A 27451-nucleotide genomic window follows, 5' to 3' on the forward strand; every position below is an offset into this window, starting at 1 on the left:
AAGCAACTTGTATAACTCAACAGCAAAAAAGCCAACAACCCAACTGAAAAAATGGGCAAAAGACCTGAATAGACATTTCTCCAAGGAAGATGTACAGATGGCCAACAAGCACATGAAAAAATGCTCAATGTCACTGATTATTAGAGAAATGCAAATCAAATCTACCACAAGATACCACCTCACAGCAGTCAGAATGGCTATCCTTAATAAGTCCACAAATAACAAATGCTGGAGGGGGTGTGGAGAAAAGGGAACCTTCCTGAACTGTTGGTGGGACTGTAAGCTGGTACAACCACTATGGAGATCAGTATGGCAACATCTTAGAAATCTATACATAGAACTACCATATGACTCAGCAATCCCACTCTTGGGCATATATCCAGACAAAACTTTCCTTTAAAAAGACACATGCACCTGCATGTTCATTGCAGCACTATTCACAATAGCCAAGACATGTAAACAACCCACATGTTCATCTACAGATGATTGGATTAGGAAGAAGTGGTATATATACACAATAGAATACTACTCGGCCATAAAAAAGAATGAAATAATGCCGTTTGCAGCAACATGGATGGAATTAGAGACTTTCATATAGAGTGAAGTAAGCCATAAAGACAAGTACCATATGATATCACTTATATCTGGAATCTAATATATGGCACAAATGAACCTTTCCACAGAAAAGAAAATCATGGACTTGGAGAATAGACTTGTGGTTGCCAAGGGGGAGGAGGAGGGAGTGAGGTGGATGGGGAGCTTGGGGTTAATAGATACAAACTATTGTTTTTGGAATGGATTAGCAATGAGATCCTGCTATGTAGCACTGGGAACTATGTCTGGTCACTTATGATGGAGCATGATAATGTGAGAAAACAGAATGTGTACATGTATGTGTAACTGGGTCACCAGGCTGTACAGTAGAAAAAAAAATTGTATTGGGGAAATAACAATTAAAAGAAAGACAATACTTGGGGAGTTCCCGTCATGGTGCAGCAGCAACGAATCCAACTAGGAACCATGAGGTTGTGGGTACAATCCCTGGCCTCGCTCAGTGGGTTAAAGATCTGGCGTTGCCATGAGCTGTGGTGTAGGTCACAGATCTGGCATTGCCATGGCTATGGTGTAGGCCAGCAGCTGTAGCTCTGATTTGACCCCTAGCCTGGGAACCTCTATATGCTATGGGTATGGCCTTAAAAAGCAATAATAATAATTTTAAAAAGACAATACTTGGAACACCAAAGCCTGAAATAAAATTTATGATTATTTTTACCTTCTTATTTTAAAATGATTATGAAGGAGAAGGATAGGACTTATAAAAATTTTTTTATGTCTGTAGTGAAAATTCTGTTCCTAAATATATAGTATTTATATGAGGATCAGGACAATCCTATATACATGGTAGTGTGTAACTTTGTGAATTTTGCAGACTCTAACCACAAATTTCATCTCCTATGCCTTTATAAATTGGAAAAATAGAAAAACTGAATGAATGACTGTAATTCCTACTGGGGTAACATAAATATATTGAAATAAGCTGCTCCATAGATTTTCATGGGAAGGCAGTCGTTGGTGAAAACACCAACTCAGTGTTGAGCTCTAACAGTCCTGCAGATTTTAAAAGAAAAATATTTGCCAGTCCACCAAGAAATAATCAGGAAGCAGAAACTGATTTATATTAACCAAACATTTTAAAAACCAGTTTTAAATTTTATACCCCAGCTGGCCAATTTGTGTTCAAATCTGCATCCGAGAAGGCAACAGATCCTGATTCTTTACTTAGGACCTAACTTCCCATTTCACTATAGAAATCCGTAGTAGATCAGAAGGTCCACTGGTGAGCACAGAGTGTGATAGGGGTCAGATGCCTGCCAGGCTTTGGCCACCTGTGGGACCGTATTATTCTTGGGAGAGTTCTGACTGGATGACTAGGATTGGCCATTAGAGTCAGCTGCAGCTTCTCTGGAGACTGTTTTAAGACTTGTAGCAAGTTTTTCCTCATCTACTGCCTTCTGTTTTTGTCAGTCATGACATTATCTTTTCTAGGCAACTTATATTCCAGTGAAACCGATTCAGGTACAATTTTCCAAAAATACAATTAGGTCTTTATAACCACGAGCCCTCAGCCTCAGAGGTAATAGTTTTACAAGCCATGTCATACAGTGGGTGACTTTTACAGGTGCCTCATCTGCCCATGAGAGTTGATTCTCCCAGCCCTCACTTTGACTTAATAACTTCCTCCTCTCACTGTTTTCAAAGCCTCTTGATACAACCTCTTGGGTACTTGTAGCTTTTTATGAATTGACTACATGCATCACTCTTTATTTTATTAATTACCTGCGTAGGTCGTTCTGGTGGCTCTAACAAAGAAAAACTGAAAAATATTTTTGTTATGAATTTAATCAATATTTTAGAAGAATAAACTCTTGGAAAACATCTGAAAAATTTTCTATCACAGTTTTCAACTTTTTAATCACTGGAACAGAAGGTGATGCAGAGAAAAATGAAAGTACGGAAATAAACAATTTGGGTGTCAAATTTATTGAAAATATTTTACTCTTCTTAACCATGTGTTTTTGAGAAGAAAAGCATGACATTGATGTCCTCTTCTGGAATTCTTGTGTTTAGTGACTCATGGGATAAACTCTGTCTACTGAGAATGCTCACAGTGATGGTTTATTAGAACTTCAACAGCACTGCCATCTCCATCTTCTTTCAATCTGAGTGTTTTTTGAAAGAGGAGAGGTGATTTGGAGAATTTTCTAGGCTTATTATGTATTTAAAATGAGACACACTTTTTTTTTAAGGAAACCAGTAAGAATCATCAACCCATCAAGATTCTTCTTTTACAAAAATAAACACTATCTATGAGTTTCATAGAAAATTAAGTGCATAGAGTAATTCATTTAATTTGTGGTAAGCTCTTGTTCAGTTCAAATAGCCTAGCAGATATTCTTCTGCAACTTTAAGGGTCTCTTCCTTCCACAAAACTACCTACCATTTCAAAACCAGTTTGGGGGTCAGAAGAGAGGGGACTGTAGGGCTGAAAAAAAATGGAATAATCAGTTGATAGAGCACTCAAATAGACATTTTCTCCATCTGGGCAAAATAGACAAAAGGATAGGCCATTTCAAAGCCCACTGGGAGGGTAGCCCAGGTGGCATTCTGACTTTGAATATCAAGACATAAAATGTTGAAGAGAATTCAGTAGTTTTTAGATGTATTGATCAGGGTCCTTCAAGAGCTGAGGCAAAGATGGGGTAATCTGCAAGGGTTTTACTTGAAGATACTCCTATTTGAGACAAAATAAGAAAGAAGCTGGAGAAGGATAAGAGAAATATTAGACTGTGATGCAATTCTGACCCCAAGGAGAGAAGGAAGGGTTAAGTGGAAGTAATCCTAGACTGCTAGAAGATTCAGAAAAACCATAGGGGAATCCTCAAGGCAAAGTTGGTTTTCACAGGAGTCCAGGGTCTCTCAGGAATGGGTTTGCCTTAGTATCTGTGACGCAGGAGTCATTAGGTCTAAGTGACCCATGAAAGGTCAGGAAACACAAGTTTCAAAGCGCAATAGCTGGGACTTTTGATTAGTTACAACTCCCTGTCATTAGCTGTTTATGATGTACATTCTCATAACCACTGCAATGAGTAATATAGCCTTAATTATCTTATTATCCCAGAAAAATATTAAGATGTTACTGCCACAATCATTCATAGAATCACTGAAATTATTTTTTAGGGGGTTTGTAATATCCAAAATTCTGCCTTCCTGGCTATATTAGTATTTGTTTCATTAATCTTCTATTTTCTCTTATGGTCCTTCATGGTACTTAATTTTAATCGATCACATGGACTCATTATTATTATTGAATGTAGAAGGACATGATAGAAGTATTCCCAGGAGAAGTCAATGGTCACTAAACTGGCCCATCTAAGATGGCCTTTTTTAGAGGGATTACCCAAGTCAAAGACCCCTTCCTTAGTTTTGGAGATCAAAAACTTGACTTTGCAGCATACTCAGTAGCCAATCTTAGTAAAGCCTTTAACCCAAAATAACCTGATTCACACATACACACAAACCAAATGCCAGTACATTAATTAATTTATAGTGAGATTATAATTTCCAGGAGAACATAAATATTCATGTCAGCTAGTTAGCCAGCATATGCTTTCCTTCCAGTCTCTACATAGAGAAGTAAATTATACTGATGAGGTTGCTTGGTAAGCATGGGGTCATTGGAAAGTTAACTAAAAGCATAATTTAAGAGAAAAGCTTCGAGTCAGCTAGACCAAGGTTCTTTATAGAATGTTCTTTTTTTTTTCTTGTCTTTTTGCTATTTCTTTGGGCCGCTCCCACGGCATATGGAGGTTCCCAGGCTAGGGGTCTAATCGGAGCTGTAGCCATGGGCCCACGCCAGAGCCACAGCAACGCGGGATTCGAGCCGTGTCTGCAACCTACACCACAGCTCAAGGCAACGCTGGATCCTTAACCCACTGAGCAAGGGCAGGGACCGAACCCGCAACCTCATGGTTCCTAGTCGGATTTGTTAACCACTGCGCCACGACGGGAACTCCTAGAATGTTCTTATAATTAACTCATTTCACCTATACAAATGAATGGATTCATGGCAACGCCGGATCCTTAACCCACTGAGTGAGGCCAGGGATCGAACCTGAAACCTCATGGTTCCAAGTCAGATTCATTAACCACTGAGCCACGACGGGAACTCCGGGTTTTAAATTTTACTTTCAAATCATGACTTTATTTCAATCTTCTTGAGGATCGTTCATAATTTTCCCATGTCCCAGGTATAACTAATGCTATAAAATCAACCTCTGTTCCAGTTATAATCCTGAATATATGAGATTAATGAATATGTTATCATGTGTTCAGGTTTTCATTGCCTTGGTTGGAGCTCAAAATTTTATATTGCTGTATTGTTTGGGAGACAGGCTCATCTTCCACAGCTCTCTGCCTCTGTATTCTGGAATTGATTGCATATTCAAAAAGTCAGGGGTTTTCTGCCATTCTATTCCTTTCAGTACCCCTGATACACCTCTTCTTTTTTTTTAAGGCTTTTTTCAAGTCACATTTCAAGCACTCTCTCCTCTGTGAACTCTTTTGTGACTGCCAGACTTCTTTTCAGTCCTGGGCAGCTTTGTGGTCCCTCCTTAAGGCACCAAACATGATGTCCTCTTTATAGCACTTGCCATGTGGTACAGTGGACGTCCACAGAATTGGATGATCAGGGAAGAGTACCAGCCACAATGGTCTGTGCTGTGGCAGGTTCCACTGGAATAACTGGTTATGAAAACTGGCTGGGGGTAGGTAGCTAGTGGGGTTGAAATGCCTGGGGGGCCTGAGGTCTGTACCAGGGAAGAAAGAGTCCAAACTGAGTGCCAAGTTTAAGAGTTTATATAAGAGATGAGTTAGGAGCAGAGAGGATTAGGGGCAGATTGGGGAGCAGAATGTAATGGAAGAATACAAGGACATAAGACCAGTTCTCCCTGATGCTGGTGAAGATGGGCCACAGGGCTTGAAAGCAAAGAAACAGTTCTCTTTTCATGTCTGTCTTCACTTCTAGGCTGTGAGTTCCCCGAGGACATTGACTTAACTTTATATTCCTACCAGAGCAGACCACCTGGTTTGTTGAAATGATGGATGGATGGATGGATGGATGGGTTTAGACTTTCAAATTTAATGTTTAGGACTGTACTATATATATATATATATTTCTCTTATGTCTAATTCAGCCTTTATTTATACTTTTATTTACTAAGTTCTTTCCCTGGGAGACTGAACTGGAAGTTATAGTAGAATTTTACCAAATGTGATATTTGTCATCTTGTTTATAACAGTCTTTGAGAATGTCATTATATGCTATATTTTTTCATGAATTTAGAATTCCCCTTGCATATACACAGTTAGATCTTTGTCCTTGGAGAATGGGAAATTTCATTTCTGAATTGCATTGGAAAAATACTGATATACCGCTTAATATCTTAGAATGGTATTTGTATACATATAAGTAGCTGGGTGGGAGTATATATGCATGTTTCTTATTATATGGACACATAATTAAGGTTTCAAGAGACTTGACAACAATCGAAGCATATTATTTTGTGGAAATTTGTCTCCACTTGTAGAAAACATTGCCATTATACCTTTATCGAGTATGCGAAGGCACAAAATAGTGAGTAAAATTAGCAATAAACATATATGTATGTTCAAGTTCAAGTGGTATTTTTTTAAAGAGCAGATTTAGCAGTCTGAGAACAGAACTGCACCAATAAAAACCAAAAATAGAAAATGCTGAAAAAAATGAGCAAGGAAGTTTTAATAACAACTAATGTTTATAAGACATTATTAAACAAAGTTTCTTCTTTGTATGCTTTTGATTTAAAACCAATGTGGTTTGTACATATTAAGAAAAAATCAATTATAAGTGGTATCATATGCTTGTTTTTCTCTGACTTACTTCGCTTAGTATAATCTCTATGTCCATCCATGTTGCTGCAAATGGCATTATTTCATTCCATTTATGGCTGAATAATATTCCATTGTATATATGTACCACATCTTCATTATTCATATGAAATCATTTATATATGGAATCTAAGAAAAATGATACTAAAGAACTTATTTATAAAATGAAAACAGTCATAGATTTCAAAACTAATCATATGGTTACCAGAGGGGAAACCCTGGGGCCAGGGGAAATGATGAATTAGGAGGATGGGAATAACATGATAACATATAAATAAATAACAAGGACCTACTGTATAGCACAGGGAAATCTACCCAACAATTTGTAATAACCTATGTGGGAAAAAAGAACAGCTACTTGTATACATATAACTGATTCACTGTACATTTGAAACTAATACAAGATTGTAAGTCAACTGTACTCCGATAAAGTCTTCTTAAGCAGAAAAAAAACACAACTAAAACTAGATTAAAACCAAAGAAAGATACTTTTAGATGTTAAAGAAGGTAGTTTAGGTTTTCAAGCTAGGTCTTGACTCTCCAGGCTTCTTAGCTGTTGATAGTTTTAAGGAAATCATTTCTCAGACCCTCATTTTCACACGTGTTCTTGGTGTGCTAGAGTCCTAAGCCTTCAGTTTGCTCTTCCTCCTTTTCTTTTCCTTTTTCTTTCTTTCTTTCTTTTTTTTTTCTTTCTTCGTTTTGTCTTTTTAGGGCTCTACCCACAGCAAATGGAGGTTCCCAGGCTAGGGGTCGAATTGGAGCTGAAGCTGCTGGCCTACACCACAGCCACAGCACAACGCAGGTTCCGCACCAAGACTGTGACCTACACCAGAGCTCATGGCAACGTCAGATCCTTAACCCACTGAGCAAGGCCAGGGATAGAACCTGTGTCCTCATGGATGCCAGTCAGATTTGTTTATGCCGAGCCACGATGGGAACTCCCTGTTCCTCCTCCTTTTCCAGCCCCTTTTCATTTTACAAAATCTTGCCAAGCAAAGGGACAATTTGAGAATACATCATTCAAAAACTTTTCACTGATTCTATTCGATTGAATCTTAAAAGCTATGTTTCTAGGTTCTTTTAACTGCAAAATGCTTGCAACAATTACAAGAGTGTAATACATATTGGTAAAATCTATAAAAAGTCTTTCATCTCTAAGTTCAGTATAAAAAATATTACTTGCAAGCATCAATAAGTGAAACTTTTTTTTGTTTTTACCTTAGAATATCTAGTGCAGTGTACTGTTTATGTAAGATCAATAAATATTGACTAAATTTCTCCACCTGATTTATTGTACCAATGAAAAATATTTAAACCTCCAAAACATTTTATAATAGTTTCAGCCAGGTCAAAACTTCATCATTTAACTATATAAACAGGATGTTTTGGCTCCAATTTTTTAGACTAATTTTGTCAAATATCTATGTGACCATAGAAGGAATAAATGTAGGTATGTATACTCTTTAATGCAATTTCTTAATAGAATTTTAAGAATTTCCACTATTACTTTAGAAAACGTATAATGTTGTCAACTATTGTGTGAATAATTGATATTGTCTGTAATTAATACCTACTAATCTGTGATTAAATTTTATCTCACTTGTAATACTTTCTTCATTATTGTGTAAGTTAACACTCTTTTGTCGCAAGTAATAAAGTCAACTCCGGCCAACTTTAGAAAAGTGAATTTATTAGAATGATATAAGAGTCCCACAAAATCATTGTGTGGCTGTGAACCAGACCTGGGAGGGGCAGATATCAGAGCAGATCCTGGACTTAAAACAACAAGAATTTCAGTTATTATCTCAGGGCAGGATTCAGCTGCAGACATGAGAGGTTATAATTCATTCAGGCTCGAAAATCTAAAGATATGCAAGTAAGCATTTTGGTTTGATGTGCAAATTTCAATAAACTGTCCTTTATATTGGACTAGAGTATCCATCCATCCATCTCACCCCACCCCCACCCCCCAAACTTCTCTGAGGTGAGAGACTCCTGTATTTTTGCAAGATGTTAATTTTTCCTTTTGGCATGATTTGTAGCACCAAGGTGTGGAGGGTCCCTGCTCATTCCTGCACTCCAGGTTCTTCTAGATGACCTGTCAATGCAGTGATCCAGCCTGATATTCTGAGATGGTAAGATAATTAAAGTCTCTGTGAACTAAATTGCAGCAAAGAGCCAGAGCTGAAAAATAAAACTGCACTGCTGTCCCTACTAGGTACAGACAATTGCTTCTGGGTTTTTTTTTTTCTATTAACAAAAATATAGTGGGCAGGGGAGTAGATACCATGTACCAAGTTGTCCCAGGAAGAAGGCTCTGTGAGGAATAGCAGCACAATGAGAGCTATCATCTGGTGAAATTTTAATTCTTCAAAACAAAAATCAATTTTGTCCATCTAACCCAGAGAATTAAATGGAAATACACAGGAATTATCACTCTTAAATTTTCAAGTCTGAAATTCTGTCATGATGCGACAGTACTTTTGATTTACTATTTTGTAGGGAAGCACAGGATTAGTTTGCAATTAATCTATGGTGGCTTTTGTCTATCTCCAGGGTTACATAGAGCCACACTATTTCCCTTGGCCAAGAGAGGAATGAAATGTACTGGCTCTTGATATACAGTATGCTGTTTAAAGTCTGAAAAACCCTTGGACAGGTGCTTGTCTACACTGTTTATTCAAAATATGTAGACTGCTACTCTGCACCTGTTTTACCTGGTTATGTAGCCTATTTTGGCTATACAACTGATGAAATATAAAAGATCCCTTGGCAAAAAAGGGAAAGCTTGTACACTGTTGGTGGGAATGTAAATTGGTCTATTTATGATGGAAAAAATATGGAGCTTCCTCAAAAAATTAAAAATAGAACTACCTTATGATCTAGCAATCCAAGTTTTGAGTATTCAGAAAAGACAAAAATCAGTATCTTGAGGAGATATCTGCATTCCCTCATTCACTTCAGGATTATTCATAATAGCCATGATATATAAACAAGCTCATTCAATGGATGAATAAGGAAAATGTGATATATGTTATATAATGATATAATATTTCATATGTATAATAGAATATTACTCAACCATTAAAAAGAAGGAAATCAGAGTTCCTGTTGTGGCTCAGCAGATTAAAGACCTGACATTATCTTTGTGAGGATGTGGGTTTGATCAGTGTATTAAGAATCTGGCTGGTATTGCCACAAGCTGTGGCATATGTCACAGATGCAGCTCAGATCTGGTGTTGCTGTGGCTGTGGTGTAGGCCTGCAGCTGTAGCTCTGATTTGACCCTTAGCCCGGGCACTTCCATATGCCAACAGGTGTGGCTGTAAAAAGAAAAAAAAAGAGAAATCTTTCCATTTGTAGTAGCATAAATAAACTCACAGGGTATCATGCCAAGTGAAATAAACCAAACAGAGATGGACAAATACTGTATGATATCACTAATATGTAGAATCATAAAAAAAATAAAAGCCAATTTCATAGAAGTTGAGAATGGAATGGTAGTTCCAGGAGTTGGGGGGAGGAGGAAATGGGGATATGTAGGTCAAAGGATACACACTTTCAGTTACAAGAAGAATAAAATCTGAGGAACTCATGTTCAACTTGGTGATTAGAGTCAATAATACAGTATTGTATCCTTGAAATGTGCTGAGAGTAGGTCTTAAGTGATCTATCCACACACACAAAAAGAGGTAATTATGTGAAGTGATGAAAGTGTTAATTATCTTGATCTTGGTAATTATTTTGCTATATGTGTATGTAGTATGTATATATATACAATATATATGTTTACAGTAACTGTAAATATTAGTTTGATTACTCATGAGTTTGATACCTAGCAATGTCATGATCAGTTCAGCATAGCCCCAGAGCTGTGTAGATAGGCCAGTCTAAGGAACGCAATGATGTGGCTGTATATTACAGTGAATACACCTAACCTCATACTGAGATGTAATCATCTTACCTCCTTTACCCTGGAAAACATGCCATTTCCACTGAAGTCCTGATGTTCATCTCAGTTATACCGTTTCCCACCAGCACTCATTAACCTGGAGAAATAAGTCAGCAGAGAACCTACAGAGTCTGTGGCATTTTCATCAAATTACTGGTGCAGGAAAATTTTTCAGGACTTTCTTAGGGAACATAATTCAGAGGTAAGACCTATGCCATGTGCACCCAGCATTCCTACCTCTGAAAGACTTTAAGATTCTTCCTTTAAATTCAACCAAAATTTTTTGCAACACAATGTACTTTCCAGGTGGTCTGACATTCATTAACTAAACCAGGACATGTTTAAATGAAATATACCTAGTCACCCAAGATAGCGTGTGGAATCTAGGGTCTCTGGAAAATATCCCCATTTTGACAAATTTATTCTTTGTAATATTATTGTGATTCACCCTTGTTGTTCAAAAGCCCTCACAGTCCATTCTGAAGGAAAAACAATGTCCCTAGAGTTTGGCTAAGATGAAGTAGTAAATTCCTTGTGTGTGTGTAGAGTTTTGCTGACATAAACTAGCAATTTCTATGCATGTGTGTGAGCCTTTTCAGAGTTTGATTTTCTCATTTTTGTCCCCAGGACATGATGTGATCCACTTCTAATTATAGATCTGTGGATATTATGAGATATTGAATAAGAAAGAAATTAGTGTATTTTTTTCTTCAAGGAAACAACCTTTGGCAAAGACCTAACAGTGTCTCTAAGCAAGGAAAAAATAGCCATCTCAGACAAAGGAGGAAGCTTTTCTGAGCAAATATGCCTCAGTGGAAGACGTAAAAGGGCATTTGGACTTGAGGTTACTCAAGTCTTCTGAATATGCCCAGGTAACTCCAATTCCATTGTTAAAGTAGCACTCTTCTCTCGAATATCCTAACAGCCACATGAAGATCTTCCCCAGCTGTAGAATCAGCTCTTGCTGTGATTAAGTCACTTGACTTTTAAGGATTTTTTAGAATTTATTTCTTTATTAAAGTATAGTTGATTTACAACATTGTGCCAATCTCTGCTGTATAACCAAATGACCCGGTCATACATCAATATACATTCCCTTTTCTTCTATCATCTTCCATCATGGTCTGTCCCATGAGATTGGATATGGTTCCCTGTACTATACATAGAACCTCATTGCTTATCCATTTTAAATGCAATAGTTTGCACAGGTTGGTTTTATAGATGGAGTTTTAGTCCATGTTTTGAGAACTTATTATTTTGAATTTGTCATTCTCTTGTTTTTATTATCCAATGTCACCAGAAGCATGTACTTAACCTTAAATGCTTGAATTCCTCACATTCCTCTTTAGTGGGAGCTCCATGATCTGTTGGAGTTTTACCTTCAGTGGATGCTGGTTACAAGTCATCTGATAATTACCGTTTCACCAAAGGTGTCACAGTTCGCTCTTTCCTTACAAAACTATGAACTAGAGCCTCAATAGCTCTCATGTCAATGCAGGCAGCCAATCCCAAGAACCCTACATTTCCCTAAAGACCCTTTCCCACAGTCCAGCCGCCAGAACCAATGTTTGCATTAGTTAGGATTCAATCCCAAGGAACAGAAGTTTACTAAAAATTTACTGTATGTTAGGCAAAAGGAAATGGACAGGGATCTGAAAAATCAGGGTGGGGAACTGGCAGGAATCTATGCAGAGTCTGAGGTTAAGGAAGCAGAAACCACAGCTATAGTTCCTTGGAAATATCTTGACGGGGGCTCCTGCAGGTATGGAACAAATGCCAAACATTTTCATGCTCCTTGTTGTGGTGCTCAAAATTCAAATTCTGAGTTGAAAGCCTGAAACTGGCCTTGCTTATGTCATATTCTCTCTTGGCTAGAGGAGTGTGAGATACCTAAGTCTGGACTGTATCTAAGGGAAATTGCTCTTTCCTTAAGATATACTTTCAGATAAAAGAAATGGATGCATAACAGCCAACCCACATACAAATAAATTGATCTGATTGAGATGTTTAGAAAATTCTTTTAGCTCACTTATCTATTTCAAGTTTAAGACAGGTAGTTTGTGGCGTGACTCTTAGGAGTTAATCAGTACCTCCCTTTTGCTTTTCATCATTTTCTGATTTTGTCTGATATTTTCTCTTCCTTTCTTTTCTGTCTTTTTCCTTCCCTTGGCCTTAATTTAGTATTCCTTTCCTGAGAAAGGTTCAGAGGATGACAAACAGCACATATGTTTATCTCCCTTTGTCACCCTTTGTCACCCTCTCACCCCTAGACAGGGAGCAGGAAGCCATGCTCTAAATCATGGCCCTTTTATAAAAAACTTTCAATGAACTTTCAGAGGGAATTTTAGACTCCAGGTGGTATCTCAGGGTTGACTCTTTCTTATTCTGTCATAGAGGGAATGGCCTGAGAGCTACTTCCCTAAACCCTCACCTAAAAGAACCCGAAGGTGATATGGCTTGCCCACCTCATCCACAGCTATGAAAACTCTCACCCAAGGAGGAAGTTTGGAGAGGAACAGTCCTATTTAAACAACAACAGGGAAAACACGCTAGAGATCTAGTCTCTCTCATGCTAATACGAATTGACATCTGTGGGGTTAAAGTGTTGCTGGAAACTGGGAAATGAGTTTGTGAGAATAGATGGGGCCTTGTGGATGTGAGGGATCGCGTGGAGCCCAGTTGTAAGTAGACACAGTGATCAATTGAATGTATAATGTAACCTTACTTGGTGGAAATAGTTTAGTAATTTATTGCAGCAAATTAGATGTTGGAATGAAAGTGTGGTTACAGTTGTTATGCCTGTACTCCAAATAGAATCGATTTATGGTTAATAGAATGACTGGTGTGAGCAGTATTGCCAGTTCACTCTCCTACAGCGTGTGACAGTCGGCAATGAATAAAAGCCTCGCTTTCCAGCACATCTATATTTGGGGAGTAATAAGCAACAAGCCTGACTCTCTTGCCCTCCATCTTATGAGATAATGAGCAAGGAAGCTCACTTCTTTACACTTACATATGAGAGAAGGGATGGAATCACTGGCTGACATTAAGTCGGTGTAAATATAAAATCCTGAGTTTTGAGGGGAAGAAAAATATGTGTATAAATTTGGATTATCTTTCCGGAGACAAGATTGGGGAAGGAGTTTGTATGGGGCACGAGGAAAGATGGTTCTGACCTCAACAGAATCTAAAACAGGAATGAACAACTTATCCAGCTGGATCAAGTGGCTTCGGGTCTTGGGGGTCTTTAATGCCACGCTGAGTGTTTTTCCATCAATCTGTGGACGACAGGGATATGTTGCAAAATGTTGAGAATGTAGTGCCATGAAGGAAATGAAGCAGGGCGGCAAACAAATTCGAGGCCCTCGGATTAGGTGAACTAATTCCTAAAAACGGTTTAACCTGAGAGCCAACCGGCGGGAAAAACCTGCTGGGTCTAGAGGCCCTGCACCTCCCTCCGTAGGCTCCGCCCCAAGGCTCCTCCCCCGCCAGACTCCGCCCCGTGCCCGACGCCCAGAAGCTGCCCCAATCCCCAACCCCGGTTTAGCCTGACCCCGCCCCCGCCCGTCCGGACTCGCCCCCTCGTATCCCTGGAGACGCTCGCGCTTCCTCTCTCAGCGCCCGCTCTGCAGGGTGTTGGAATCACCGAGGGAGAGGGGGACAGAGCCAGCGCTCAGCGCCTGCCACCAGTGGGGGACGCATTTCGGCGAAACGGAACACCAGAGTGGTTCCCTAGGGCCAGTCCATCGAGGTTCGTGACGGACACCTGCGAGAGGTTGTTCTTCCAGGCAGTCCCTCCCCTGACCCCCGACCGACCTTCCTCAGTCAGTCTAGGGACTCACGCTTCCTGGGCTAAGGCCTAACTATTTACTTCCAGAAATGCATAGAAGGAAGCGCAGGGAAAGGCTCTCTTCTCGCTGCCCAGTTCACCCTGGGAGGGCAGTGGAGAAATAAACAGGAGTGGGAATGCATGGATTAGTCCTGTTTAAGGAGCACGAGGGACCTGAGATGCCCTCAGTTTAGGTAGATAACCCCTTGTAAGTCTGGGAAAAAAAAAAAAAGTATCCTAATGTCACTTTGAATAAAAATATATCAATACATATGCATATTTCAGATGCACTGGAATTTCACTGAATTAGTGATTGTTGTCTCCAATAAGAGCTATACTTCATGATTTTTTTTTAGAGTTAATCTAAATGCATAGTTGGTATCTGGTGTTGTATGAATAAATCTTATTCCATGATTTGGAGCAAGGAAGGAAGTTATTCTATTAACCAATTTTTAACTTTTTCTCTTCTCTCCTTTGCCATTATTCTTTGCTTCCAAATTTTCAGGCTGAAGTCCAGAAACCTGGAGAGACCTTCAGCTGTAATCTGAAAAAGTAAGTAGAGTGAAACATGGCCTGCCTTCAAACGCTTTTCCTGCTTTAAATTTTGATTTAACCATCAATAAATGTCAGTTAGTAGGAAAGATGTGATTTCTGTTTATTTAACAATCTAATTACTTACCACGGAGTGCTGGAAGTGTTCAAAAATTATGATACAAGCGATAAACATTTATTGACTTTTGCAGCCATTTTATGTCATTATTTTTTCTTTTTCAGGAGCAAATTGTTGTTATTTCTCCTGTAGTTTTCTTTAAACTTAAGGAGTAAAAGTGCTTGTGATGATAATAGGAATAGTTTCAATTCTTATCCATGATTTGTTGATGATAGTGAAATCATGTTTATTTGGAACTCCCTTGAGGACACATAAGAAGTTTGCTGGCTGTGGTTTATTGGTTTTATTTCTCGCACATTTCAGCTTTTACCCCAAAGTGACTGAATCCTGGAGACAGAGCTCGGCCTCTGACATAGTTACTCCCCAAGTCGCCTCTGTCTGTATAACTCTAGCCTCCCCCCCACCCCACTCCCGCCTTCCTTTGTGTTTCCTGATAAGGGTATCTCTGGAGATCGTGGGCAAGAGGGTTACTCTTTGAAGATTTGACTTGGGGGCCAGAAATTTAAACTCACACCATGGGACACATTCAGCCTGATCTACCCCCCTCAAACCTTTCATCCTGTGTTTCTCCATTCTCATTTGTCTTTGTGTGTGGGGGCCAAACTTAGAGTGTAACTGTGATACAGAGCCAACCAGGAGATCAAAGAACCCACCAAATCTCTTCTGAATACCAGCAGTGGAATGGCTTAGGGCATCCTTTTGATCTGTCTCAGCACCCTTGGTACCTCAAGTAGTCCGGCCCATTTAGTGGCTCTGGGGGGCTGCCTCCAGGTCCCCCTGGTGGAGTGTTTCTCCCCTAACCTCCTAGGGCTAACCTTATTCTGGTACCAGCCAGAGAAGTCCTTCTCATTGTCCTTCCTGACCTACCTGAATCTGAACCGTCCACCTTCCTACAGTGGCACCTGTCTTGTGTGATTGTCTGTGGGACTGAGCTGGACAACCCTGACGAAGTGCCATCATTGTTAAGGATGATGGGTGCCATTTCTGCTTCAGGCCCAGATCAGTCACCCCCAGGACTAGCCCTATTCTTCCTGGTGGGAGCTCACCTAGGAGCTGGCAACACGGGACCAAACCAGCAAAATGATCCAACTCATATTAACAAAGAACAAAGGGCTTTCTTCACTTGACACATATAATTTCAGCCTGCAATGACAGGCCCCCAAACACACCTGCATTTGTTCTCACTTATTTTCCCCTTGGCTGCTTCTAAATGCTAGAGTGCAGCTATTTCCTACTTTAAGAAAATTCAGCATAAGTAAGACTGAACTTAGAAAACGTAGACGAGATGGTGATTACTTAGATAAGAAAATTATTTGTTACAGGATCCGTTTCCACATTTGATGCATTTCAAATATTATGTGCAACAGAGAGTTCGGTTCACACATCACCTATGGTGTAAAACAAAGTACCTTTCCGTAGCCTTGTATCGATGGTGAAAAACAAAACCCCGCTTTCCCAGCGGGCATAGGCAAGGAGGATGTGGAGTTTAGAGCAGCAAGAGAGCCTGTCAACTTCCACCCTAACTCAGAGCTTAAACTTTCAACATAGATCAGTTGAGGGATATTTTTTTCAACACCCAGTTAATAACTTTTCTTCCGCTTTATCATTCAGCTCTGACCGCCCCCCATTCAGAGTTGTGCCTTGAGGCTTGCCAGCAGGGCTTGCAATACTTACATTAAACTAAATTTGAGAGTAAAGGTGCTCCTGCTGCTAATGTTCTCAGATCAGAGGAGAGCAAAATGAAGGAACTGGCAGCTGAAACTTTAATGGTTGGAAGCGTTGACTCAGATTTTGAAAAAAAAAAAAAAAAAAAGCACAGTTGATCTGTGTGACAAAGAAGTTAGTGCTCCTCTCCATGTATAGCATTTGCATGAGATTTCATTAGATGCTTCTATTTTTCTAGCAAAAATAGCCTAACCCAAGTAAATATGAATAAAGAATACATTTCATATGACAGCCTGGTAGGCTGGCTCCCAGGGGGTGGGGTGGGCTTATGCACAAAGTGATGGGATACAGAGCTGGGTCAGAGCTTGTGGGGCTCACTCCCTCTGTCTGTGTATAAGTAGATGGATCTTCCTAATTTTTGGAGAAATTACAAGTACTTTTTTTTCTTGTTTTGAAGCTCCTTGGGGGAACCCTTCAAAGGTCCCTGCAATTATGCGGAGATCCCCTCACCCAGTGCCCTTGGCAAGCAAAGTGGGGGCTCTCAGGACAGAGTCTTAATTCATCAAGAAAGGAGTGCCTGGACTGAAACAAGCACAGGCATTGTTTCTTTCCCTTTCCAAGTCCACTAGGGACAGACAGGTCCAGGTTAAGAACTGCAGTGGTCCAGATTTGCTCCCTAACCTGGGAAGGCTCTGGAACAGAGTCTTCACAGCTTCTCTGAAGTAGATTCACAAGAGGTAGGTTTGGGGCACCTTTGCCCTTTGAATCTATACGAGATCTAATCCTATGCTAGTTTTACCTTCTTACCATATGTTCTACATAGTGTTGCCATTTAGTAAATTCTGGTTATCCAGTGAAGTAGTTGATACAACATCTGATCAAAAAACATCAATTTTTTTAAAATACAAGAGTTAAGTCATTCTGTTAGGAAGACTAACATGTGCTATTTAAACTGAGAACTTTAAAGCTGTAACTGTATAAAAATAAGTCAGCTTTATGTTTCATAGATCATGTTACACATGGAATATCTGGGCACTTATTAGGATTCTGTTGTATCTAAAACATGACATTGATCTCCATTAGAGTTTTCTCTTGAATTATGCAAATTATTTTTTTCAGGTCATAGTAATCTTTTTTTCTGAAACACAAGACTGCCTATTTTTACACTGAATTTTCAAAGATTTTCCCTCAAGTCTCACTGCTCTTCCATTCTCCGTCCACCCCACCCCATGGCTTTGTAGCACTAGAAGAATATTTTGTCCCTGCTGCCATGGTGATGCTACCTTGCATCTGACCATGTCTCTCCACTGCTACCTAAACCATCCACTGTCACCCAGATTTCACAGCAACCTCTAGCTGGCCTCCTCTGTCTTCCCTTCTGCCCCCTACAGTCTAAATCCAAAAGAGGAGCCAGAGCGATCCTTTTGAGATGGAAATCAGATCATGTCACCCCTCTACTCAAAATCACCCCATCAAAGTCACAGTTCATTTATAACTTTCAAGACCCTATACTATCAGAACACCACCAAATTTCTCCTTAGCTTCTCTGAATTCATCTTTCTCTGCTCTTATTCATCCTTTGGCTGCTGGTGAGCACTGGGTTGTTTCTAGTTCCCTGCTTGATTTTTTAAGATCCTATCATCCTCTGATCGCCTATATGTTTTGCTTATTTGTACATTGTCTGTTTCCCCACCGCATCCATCCTATAATGTAAATTCTGTGAGGCCAGAGATTTTTATCTTTTTGTTCACTGCTATATCATCAGCACCTGGAATAGTACCTGGCACCAAGTAGTAGCGTAATAAATATTTGTTGAAAATATTTAAGGCCCAAACTTAATTTACCCAAGGTCACACAGATAGTAAATCCTGGAGGTAAGTGATTTAAAACTGAAACAAGCCTTCCAGCTGCTTGTGGGACTAATGGTAGAAGTTTAACTGATGGACATAATGGTGGTAGAGCCAGTGGTCGAGCAGTAGGTGACAGTTTTTCCATTCTAAGTCCACAAATTGATGTCCATACTTCTTCCTCTTTTTTTTTTTTTTTTTTTTTTTTTGTCTTTTTGTCTTTTTGCCATTTCTTGGGCCGCTCCCGTGGCATATGGAGGTTCCCAGGCTAGGGGTCCAGTCAGAGCAGTAGCCACCTGCCTGTGCCAGAGCCGCAGCAATGCGGGATCCGAGCCGCATTTGCAAGCTACACCACAGCTCAGGGCAATACTGGATCCCTAACCCACTGAGCAAGGCCAGGGATTGAACCTGCAACCTCATGGTTCCTAGTCGGATTTGTTAACCACTGAGCCACGACGGAAACTCCCATATTTCTCCTTCTTTAGGGTGAGGTTTAGGTAACTTGGTTTTATAGATCCACCTTCATTATTGCTCGCTTACTTTCTACATTGCATTTCCCAAAGATGGCCACAACAATGTCTTCATCCATCTTTCTCTTAACACATGACTCTGATACTTCCCCATTAATAGGTGGGTCTCCCTCCGTTCATTAGCCTTAAATCTGGGGAGACCTATTTTTACATTGGAGGTGATACCAAGTAACTTCCAAAGTCAGGCCGTATAAGGGGATACTACTTCCTCCTGGCTTTTCTTTGGGTACTTGCCTTAGGAGCCCTGAGTTGCTACTTAAGTCTGAGGCTGCCATGTTGTGAGGAAGCTCAAGCCAAATGAGAAGGTCACATGTATGTATTCTGACAGACAGCCCCAGTTGAGGTCCCTGCTAGTAGTTAACATCAACCACCAGATATATGAGAGAAGACACAGATGATTCCTGTTTCCCACCACTGAGTTATCCTCAAGCTTCTGAGTTTTCCCAGCAGAGGCCCCAGTTATCATGGATTAGAGAAGAACCATCCTCATTGTACCTTCTCCTAATTCCTTACCCACATTAAGTGTGAAAGATAATACACTGATTGTTGTTTTAAACAATCACTACAATTTTACAGTTATAGTTGATTTACAGTGTTTCAAGTGTATAGCAAAGTAATTGTTATACATACATACGTATGTATGTGTGTGTATTCTTTTTCAGATTTGTTTCCAACATAGGTTATTGCAAGACATTAAATATAGATCCTTGTGCTATACAATATGTCCTGTTGTTTATCTATTTTATAAATAGTAGTATGTATCTATTAATCCCAACTTCCTAGTTTATCTCTGCCCCCCTTTCCCCTTTGGTAACCGTAAATTTGTTTTCTGTGTCTATGAGTCTATTTCTGTTTTGTGAATAAGTTCATTTGTATCCTTTTTTGAAGATTCCACATATAAATGATATCATATGATATTTGTCTTTCTCTGTCTGACTTTAACAGAATAGTTTCTGTGTCCATCCATGTTACTGAAAATGGTATTATTTTGAATGACTAATATTCATATTCATATATATATGTGTGTGTATATATATATATATATATGTATATATCCCATCTTCTTTGTTCATTCATCTGTTGATGAACATTTAGGTTGCTATTGTAAATAGTGATAATATGAACATTGTGGTGCATGTGCCTTTTGGAGTCAGAGCTTTTCATCTTTAGCAGTTATACAGCCAGGAGTGGGATTGCTGGATCATATAGTAACTCTATTTTCAGTTTTTTAAGGAACCTCCTATTTTCCATAGTAGCTGCATTAATTTACATTCCCACAAACAGTGTATGGGGGTTCCTTTTTCTCCACACCCTCTCCAGCATTTATTATTTGTAGACTTTTTGATAATGTCCATTCTGACCAGTGTGAGGTGATACCTCATTGTAGTTTTGATTTGTATTTCTCTAATAATTAGCTGTGTCGATCATCTTTCCATGTAGCTGTTGGCCATCTCTTCTTTGGAGAAATGTCTATTTAGATCTTCTGCCCATTTTTTTGATTGGGTTGTTTGTTTTTTTGATATTGAGCTGTATGAGCCGTTTGTATATTTTGGAGATTAATTCCTTATCAGTTGCATCATTTGCAAATGTCTTCTCCCATTCCTTAAGTTGTCTTTTCATTTTGTTTATGGTTTCCTTTGCCGTGCAAAGCCTTTTAAATTTAATTAGGTCCCATATGTTTATTTTTGCTTTTTCCCCCATTAATCTAGGAGATGGATGCAAAAAAATATTGCTGTGGTTTATGCCAAAGAGTGTTCTGCCCATGTTTTCCTCTAGGAGTTTCATAGTATCTGGTTTCACATTTAGGTCTTTAATCTGTTAGGAGTTTATTTTTGGATATGGTGTTAGAGAATGTTCTAATTTCTAAAGTTTTCCTTGTGGCTTAGTGGGTTAAGGACCCAACATAGTGTCTGTAAGGATGCAGGTTCAAGCCCTGGCCTCGCTCAGTGGGTTAAGGATCTGGCATTGGTGCAGCCTGTGGCATAGGTCACAGATGCAACTCGAATCTAGTGTTGCCATGGCTGTGGTGTAGGCCTGCAGCTCCAATTCAAGCCCTAGCCCCAGAACTTCCATATGCTACAGGTGCAGCCATTAAAAAAAGAAAAGAAAAGAGACTGTTCCAATTTCATTATTTTGTATGTAGCTATCCATTTTTCTCAGCACCACTCATTGAGGAGACTATCTTTTGTCTCTTGTATATTCTTCTTCCTTTGTTGTAGATTAACTGACCATAGGTGCATGGGTTTATTTTCTGGGCTTTCTCTCCTCTTCTGTTGAGCTATATGTCTGGTTTTGTGCCAGTACTATACTGTTTTGATGACTGTAGCTTCGTAGTGTAGTCTGAGCTCAGGGAGCCTGATTCCTTCTACTCCATTCTTCTTTTGCAGTGTTGTTTTGGCTATTTGTGGTCTTCTCTGTTTCCATACAAATCTAAAATTTTTTGTTCCAGTTCCATGAAAAATGCCATTGATAATTCGATTGGGTTGCATTGAATCTGTAGATTATCTTGGGAACTGTAGTTATTTTAACAGTATTCATTTGTCCATTCCAAGGACACAGTATATCTTTCCATCTGTTTGTGTCATCTTCAAACTTCTTTTGTTCACATCTTATAGAACTTTTTGTCTTCTTAGGTAGGTTTATTTCTAGGTAGTTTATCCTTTTGATGCAATTAAACCACTACATTTTGAGGTGATTTGTACACACTTGTAGCTATATGCTCTCTCAGGGCAGCCATTATCTTGTTGAGAATTGTTCTTAGCATTTACTACTTCTAAGAGAAAGCCTTTATTTGTGAGTGAGAAAGTTTTCAGAAAACAGAAAAGTATAAACAAATTTTAATTATTAATTGTAACAGGAGAGCAAAGCATAGTGTTTGAAATCCACAGCTGTCCTAAAAATCTTCACTCTTTAATTGCAACCAGCTCCACTGACAAAATTCATACCACAGTTCCTAATTGTCTGAATCCTCAATTCATTTATCAGATTTTTCTCCTTATCCACTTTGTGGTAGAGATGCAGACAAGTAATAAATTGGCCAAAAGGCAGATAGTAGGAGAAAATAATGAGAGAAGCACCCTGCAGAATCTGCTCACTGAGCTTCATTCCTGAATAACAGAGCTGTAGCTCTACACACAGAGGCATTCTCCGCTTAGATGACTGACTGTGGATCTCTAATAATGTCTTAATGGATTCTTTGAAAGATTTATTCTTTAAAATACCATTTCTGGTTTTTTTTTTTTGTTTGTTTTGTTTTTGGTAGTCCAAAATGGCCACCCTGCCCCCACTGCCCATGACACGGCCAAAGCTCACAGCCTTAGCCAGACAGAAGCTGCCATGCTCCCCCAGAACAATTCCAAGGTACGTGACCCTGGCTTTCATTTTTTTTTTCCCCTACAGAATGAATTTCTTGCAGTAAAAAATGTCAATAGCATATCTCAGAAAGCAAAATTGTTTGAAGACAAAAGTATGTATTATATTCAGAATATTCAAATCTGCTGTTTCACAAGGATTGATGAACCTTATTCAAAGATTAAGAATACATTTATTTAGCAGGCTAGTGTTCGTTTGATCATTTTATTTCCTATTACCATTATAACATGGTTCCTATAGAGTTTTGGAAATATATTTCCTTTTAAAAATAATGTGTGGAGAATTGAAAGCAGAAGCATTAGGAATGAAAGTGTATAGTTTCTAAACCACAAGGTCCCAAGCACTGATTTCTGTTTTGGAGGAAGGATGACAAAGTCTTTCTACCAGGGTAAATTGGCGGGCATGATTTAGCTCCTGAAATGATCCTGGGACTTGAAAATGCATCATCACATGGCTGCGCCTGTGAATGGCTGCCGAGCATCTGGAGTTGTGGCTGAAAAACTGCAGGATGGGAACTTAATGTATTTTGTCTTAATTATGAATATTAACTAAGATTGTGTTATTTTGAAAGTGCCACTTATTTTTAATTGATTTTTGGTAATACACATATTATTTATCAAGATAATTTACATATGTAGGTCTGATTGTGTTTTTATGCATACTTTTCAATTCCTGCAAGGCATAATGATCAAAGTGTTATAAGACTACTTTGTTCTGAGAAGGACTGTACCTCATTTTTGGTATTTCTGGCAAGCCAAAGCCCTGGGACCAAAATAAATACATTCAGCTAAACTACCATAAAAGTTCTTTTGTAGTAGAATTGAAAATTATAGAAATTGTAAAATGGAATTTTAGAAGACTGTAATTTTATTTTTTAAATAATTTGAAAAACAAAATTTTAATACATGCACAATTCTGGTATACACACTTATATTTCATTTTCCTTTTGAATAAAGGAAATATTTACAAAATCTGAAAAAAAGCTTCTTCCTGTCTTTTGTAATGATTAAGATTACGTTTTCTTTTCAATATAAGCAAAAGCATAGCCCAATCTCATGTCCCTAAAATAAGATACACTTTGAAGGAAATTTTTTGATATTCATTTTACTGAAGAAAAAATTTTGTCGTAAACATTTAAGGCAGAGTTTTAACATTATCCATTAGCTTCTGAATAAAAACAGATATTTGTGTAACCCATACTTTCATTCCCAGATATTAATTTTGTGCTTATTTTTAAAGGTGCAAGGGGTGTGAAAAATGAATACACTACACATGTAATATATTTCTCAATAAAGGCTTCTTGAAATTACTTTCACCTTGAAATTTTAATAATAATTTGAGTTTTTTGTGTGATTAAAAAACTTAAACAGTGTTTCAGAGCAAAATTCTATAATGTTTGCAACCAGTATATTTAACATATTTGTGTCAAAGAGCTATTCTTAGTTTAAGATCCTGTGCCAAACAGAATATGACTTCTTAAGTTGGAAAGTTATATTGTGAGAGAACATGAGTAAAATGGAAGATCTTATAAGCTTTGAGGAGAAAACCCCAATTATTTAAGAAGGCAGATTATTTTAACGTGTTGGTATTTTGTTTGTTTACACACTCTTGCCTTTCTCTTTCCATTTATGAAAATTATAATTTTGAAATTACCAATCAACGACCTAGCTTGATAGCTCTTGCAGAACATTTATTATCTATGATATTGTAGCTTGAATATTTCTGTTCTTCTGGTGGCATTTTATATGTTTGGTAGCTTTTCAACTTGATAAGGCAGTGCTTTATTATTTCTTTCTATTTCATTTAGGTCTCAATTGATCAAAGAAAAAGACGACATAGATCATTATCTGGAGGTGAATTTCAAAGGATTGTCAAAAGAGGAAGTTGCTGCGTAAGTATATACCTCTTAAAGGTACTTTAATACAAAGTTTGTTTCTTTTGTCTTGATTCTTTCTTGAAATTTCATTTTCCTGTGCAGTCCACCTTTTCACTGGAACATGGCATTTAAAAATTAAAGCTCATATTAAATAGTGATAAGTCTTGTCTATTGATCTTACACATAGCAAAGTCTTTAATTTTATGACTTTCAAAATTCTTATATTTACCAAGATATTATACTATCATATTTGCAATATTTTAATTAAGTCTGTGCTATTAATTGCTTAATAACTTCCATTTAAAGTACATTGCCACCATGGGGGAGAAAAAAGCTTTAAGAGAAAGATTCATACATCTTATTTTCCTGGTGATTTTTTTTTTTAAATCCCTTACTAATGTATATTCTCTCCCCCATTAAGAACCCACAAGAAGAATTAATGGATTTTAGTTTATTGGTTAATTTAAAAATAATTCTAAATTGTCTGGATTTATTTTTTTAATAAACAAGGTAAACTTTGCTATTTTACTGCTAGCTACAACCTAATTTATGGTCTGAGCAAAAACAGCATAAAAATCCATGTAGGTTAGTGAGAAATAAATAGAAACCTCAAAGAGACTAAACAGGTTTAATATTTCTTACCTATAGTCTTGATGACGCTGTTATCAGATTTTTAGATGTAAGTATTGACAAATAGAAATCTTATATATGCACATACATCTGATGGAGTCAATTAAAACATTTTATACAATAAATGCTTTTAAAAGATTATCTCTATTAGTATCATCTAGTGCTGTTGGATTCACTGAAAGGGTATTCCTAATGACAGTTTGGTGTTAGGTTTTCATATCGTCTAACTTTCATTTATTAGATATTATCTTTGTCAATATGCATGTAACATGGAAAATGGGATAATACATTCTGTTAGTAGCTACTTTATTTTATAGAGTGACAAAATTTACAACAACTGTAATCACTGTCTTCCTTGGAGTTCTGTTGACTGACAAATATAGGATCTGGTTTGCTTTATAAATGCTGTTCTAATTGCTAATTCATTAACTTGCCATGGTAACCTATTGGATAAAATTAAAGGTCAGTATTGACTGATGATACAATTCCTTCTTAAAATAAAAACATATATGACTGATATTTGCACTCTGATTTAAATGTAATGATATCCAAATAGCTATCATTGGCTTAAAAATTAGGAATTACATTTTGGAATTAAACTTATGCTTCACATATTTTTAACAAATTAGACATCTATATACTTAAATTCTCCTATGCTTTCAGTCTGCACTGAGGAAATATTGTTCTAAGGCAATGCAAAATAGGCTATGCTGATGCGTGTTCTCACGCAAATATTTTTTTTTTCACTGAAGATATTATCAAATTGATTTCAAATCCCTATTATGCTGCGAAAACAAGTAGCACTGGGTAATTCTCAGTCCTTACTATTGTATTCTCCTTAAAGTTTCCTACGCTTGAATACTTTTTTAGATCAAAGGTCTTTCCCTAAGATAGTGGGTACAAACCTTGGTAGGAAGGTAACTTACACTTGGCTCGCTGTTATGCTTCTGACTGATGTACATTCTAGACCTTGCCTCAAACAAACTAGTTGAATGGCATGTAAAGTATAAAATTGACTTCAGCATCTCCCAGCAACACCCAGCAGGTGCCATGAGGAATTATGCATATTCTGTTAGCCAAGGAATTGCCACATGGAACTTTTTATTAGCTGTTCAATTCTAATAAGTTAAATTGATCAGCAAGCATTTATTAAATGCCTACTTTATATCTAGTATTAGGCTTTTCACAGAGGGAGAAACAATGTTATTTTATTGTAAAACACTTGGTCTCATCCTTGTCTCTATTGAGACAATAAAATAATCAAGCAGGACATAAGTATGGAATGAATGAGTGCTGATTACACTGTGAAGTGCAGCCTAGAGGTCTTAAAAAATCAAAAAAGACTAAGGTGGTAGGTTAAGACTTGCCGAGGAAGCCAGATTTTGAGTTTGGGCTCCCCGTCTGGTAATAATATAAAAATGACAAATGGGTGCATCACAGATCCTCCGTATACAGAGATAAAAGAGAGAGAAATTGATGAATCAAATTTCCAATCAGGAAAAAGCAATATCTAAGATATATCCTCAAATTCCTCCTATATTGCCTTATTGTTCTCTAAGATGAGAGTAGAAATATATGCTTAAATAATTCATGCACACTAGCTTCAATATCCTGTAATATGTATGTGCTCTTTGTCTAGCCCCAGAATAAGCCTTCGACATCTATTCCAAAGCATAGCAGCTTACTTGTATATAAACTCATACTCTCCCTTCTCTCATTGCAGTGGGTGGAGAGTTCTTGCTCTTGTCTCAGGATGAGGTCTCTACCTGTGCCCTGGATACCATCTCCTCTTACTTTGCATCTACTCTAGTATCTCCCTTGACCTCCTTTTTTTCATACATGGAAGTTCCCAGGCCAGGGATCGAATCTGAGCCACAGCTGGGACCTACGCCACAGCTGCAGCAACACCACATCCTCTGACCCACTGTACCAGGCCAGGGATCAAACTGTGCCTCCTCAGAGACCCAAGCCACTACAGTCTAATTCTTAACCCACTGAGCCACAGTGGGAACTCCTCCCTTGACTTCTTATCCTCCTCCAGGCTCTACCCCATTTTTCTCTACCCTTTAGAGTAACCAGAAGCACTGTCTCTATATTTCCACATCCCATTCTTACCTCAAATAACTCTAATTAGGTTTCTAGACCCAGAACTCACTGAAATCTGTTTATTGTGACCAGTGTCCTTCATTTTCACCGTATCTAATGTTCATATTCCTATCTTCACTTTGCTTGATGTCTTCACATTATTTGAATGAATTGAACCCTCTCTCTGAATGTTCTATGCTTGTGACTTCCAGGATGCCATGTTCTATGGTTTTCCTCCAAACTCTTTGACTGTGCTGCCTTAGTCTACTTTGCTAGCTGTTTTTCTTTTTCTAAACTCTCAATGGTGGGTTGTTCTATGGTTGTGTCTTTGACCCTATACTCCAGCTACACTCCACTTGGATCCAATCGTATAGCTTTAAATACTAGCAACACCTGATAACTATCACATTCATTAAGCTTCAAATTTTTATGTATGAAGAAAAATTATGTATTTTATATATGCCTCCTTGACATAGTTACTTGGATATATAATAAACATTCCAAGGTTAA

The 27451-nt window shown here is 38.1% G+C and overlaps 2 protein-coding genes across 7 annotated transcripts in view; both read left to right on the forward strand.

Annotated features, from left to right (window-relative positions):
• The window catches only part of LOC110262145 (uncharacterized), a 601789-nt gene extending 592212 nt beyond the window's left edge, over positions 1-9577 (forward strand). For both annotated transcript variants that reach the window (XR_014812840.1, XR_014812839.1), the window contains one exon: positions 8529-9577. The gene's annotated coding sequence lies outside the window, so the exon portion shown is untranslated. The remainder of the gene's footprint in view (positions 1-8528) is intronic.
• A 4492-nt stretch (positions 9578-14069) lies between these two features.
• TTC29 (tetratricopeptide repeat domain 29) overlaps positions 14070-27451 on the forward strand; it is a 236707-nt gene continuing 223325 nt past the window's right edge. For 4 of the 5 annotated variants that reach the window (XM_084972743.1, XM_021101528.2, XM_084972742.1 and 1 more), the window contains exons 1-4: positions 14070-14188; positions 14772-14818; positions 22241-22338; positions 24158-24241. Coding sequence is in view for 4 of the 5 variants with exons in the window: in XM_021101528.2 (XP_020957187.1) it covers positions 22247-22338; positions 24158-24241 (176 nt within the window). In the remaining variant the exon portion in view is untranslated. Of the gene's footprint in view, positions 14213-14771; positions 14819-22240; positions 22339-24157; positions 24242-27451 lie in introns of all 5 variants that reach the window. The other variant, XM_021101529.2, reaches the window with a different exon arrangement.

This window comes from Sus scrofa, chromosome 8 (assembly GCF_054392235.1).
Source record: "Sus scrofa isolate SSC_HxYL_T2T_F1_AM1 chromosome 8, Sscrofa_HxYL_maternal_Yorkshire_Landrace_v2.0, whole genome shotgun sequence".
In the NCBI taxonomy this organism is placed as follows: Eukaryota; Metazoa; Chordata; class Mammalia; order Artiodactyla; family Suidae; genus Sus; species Sus scrofa.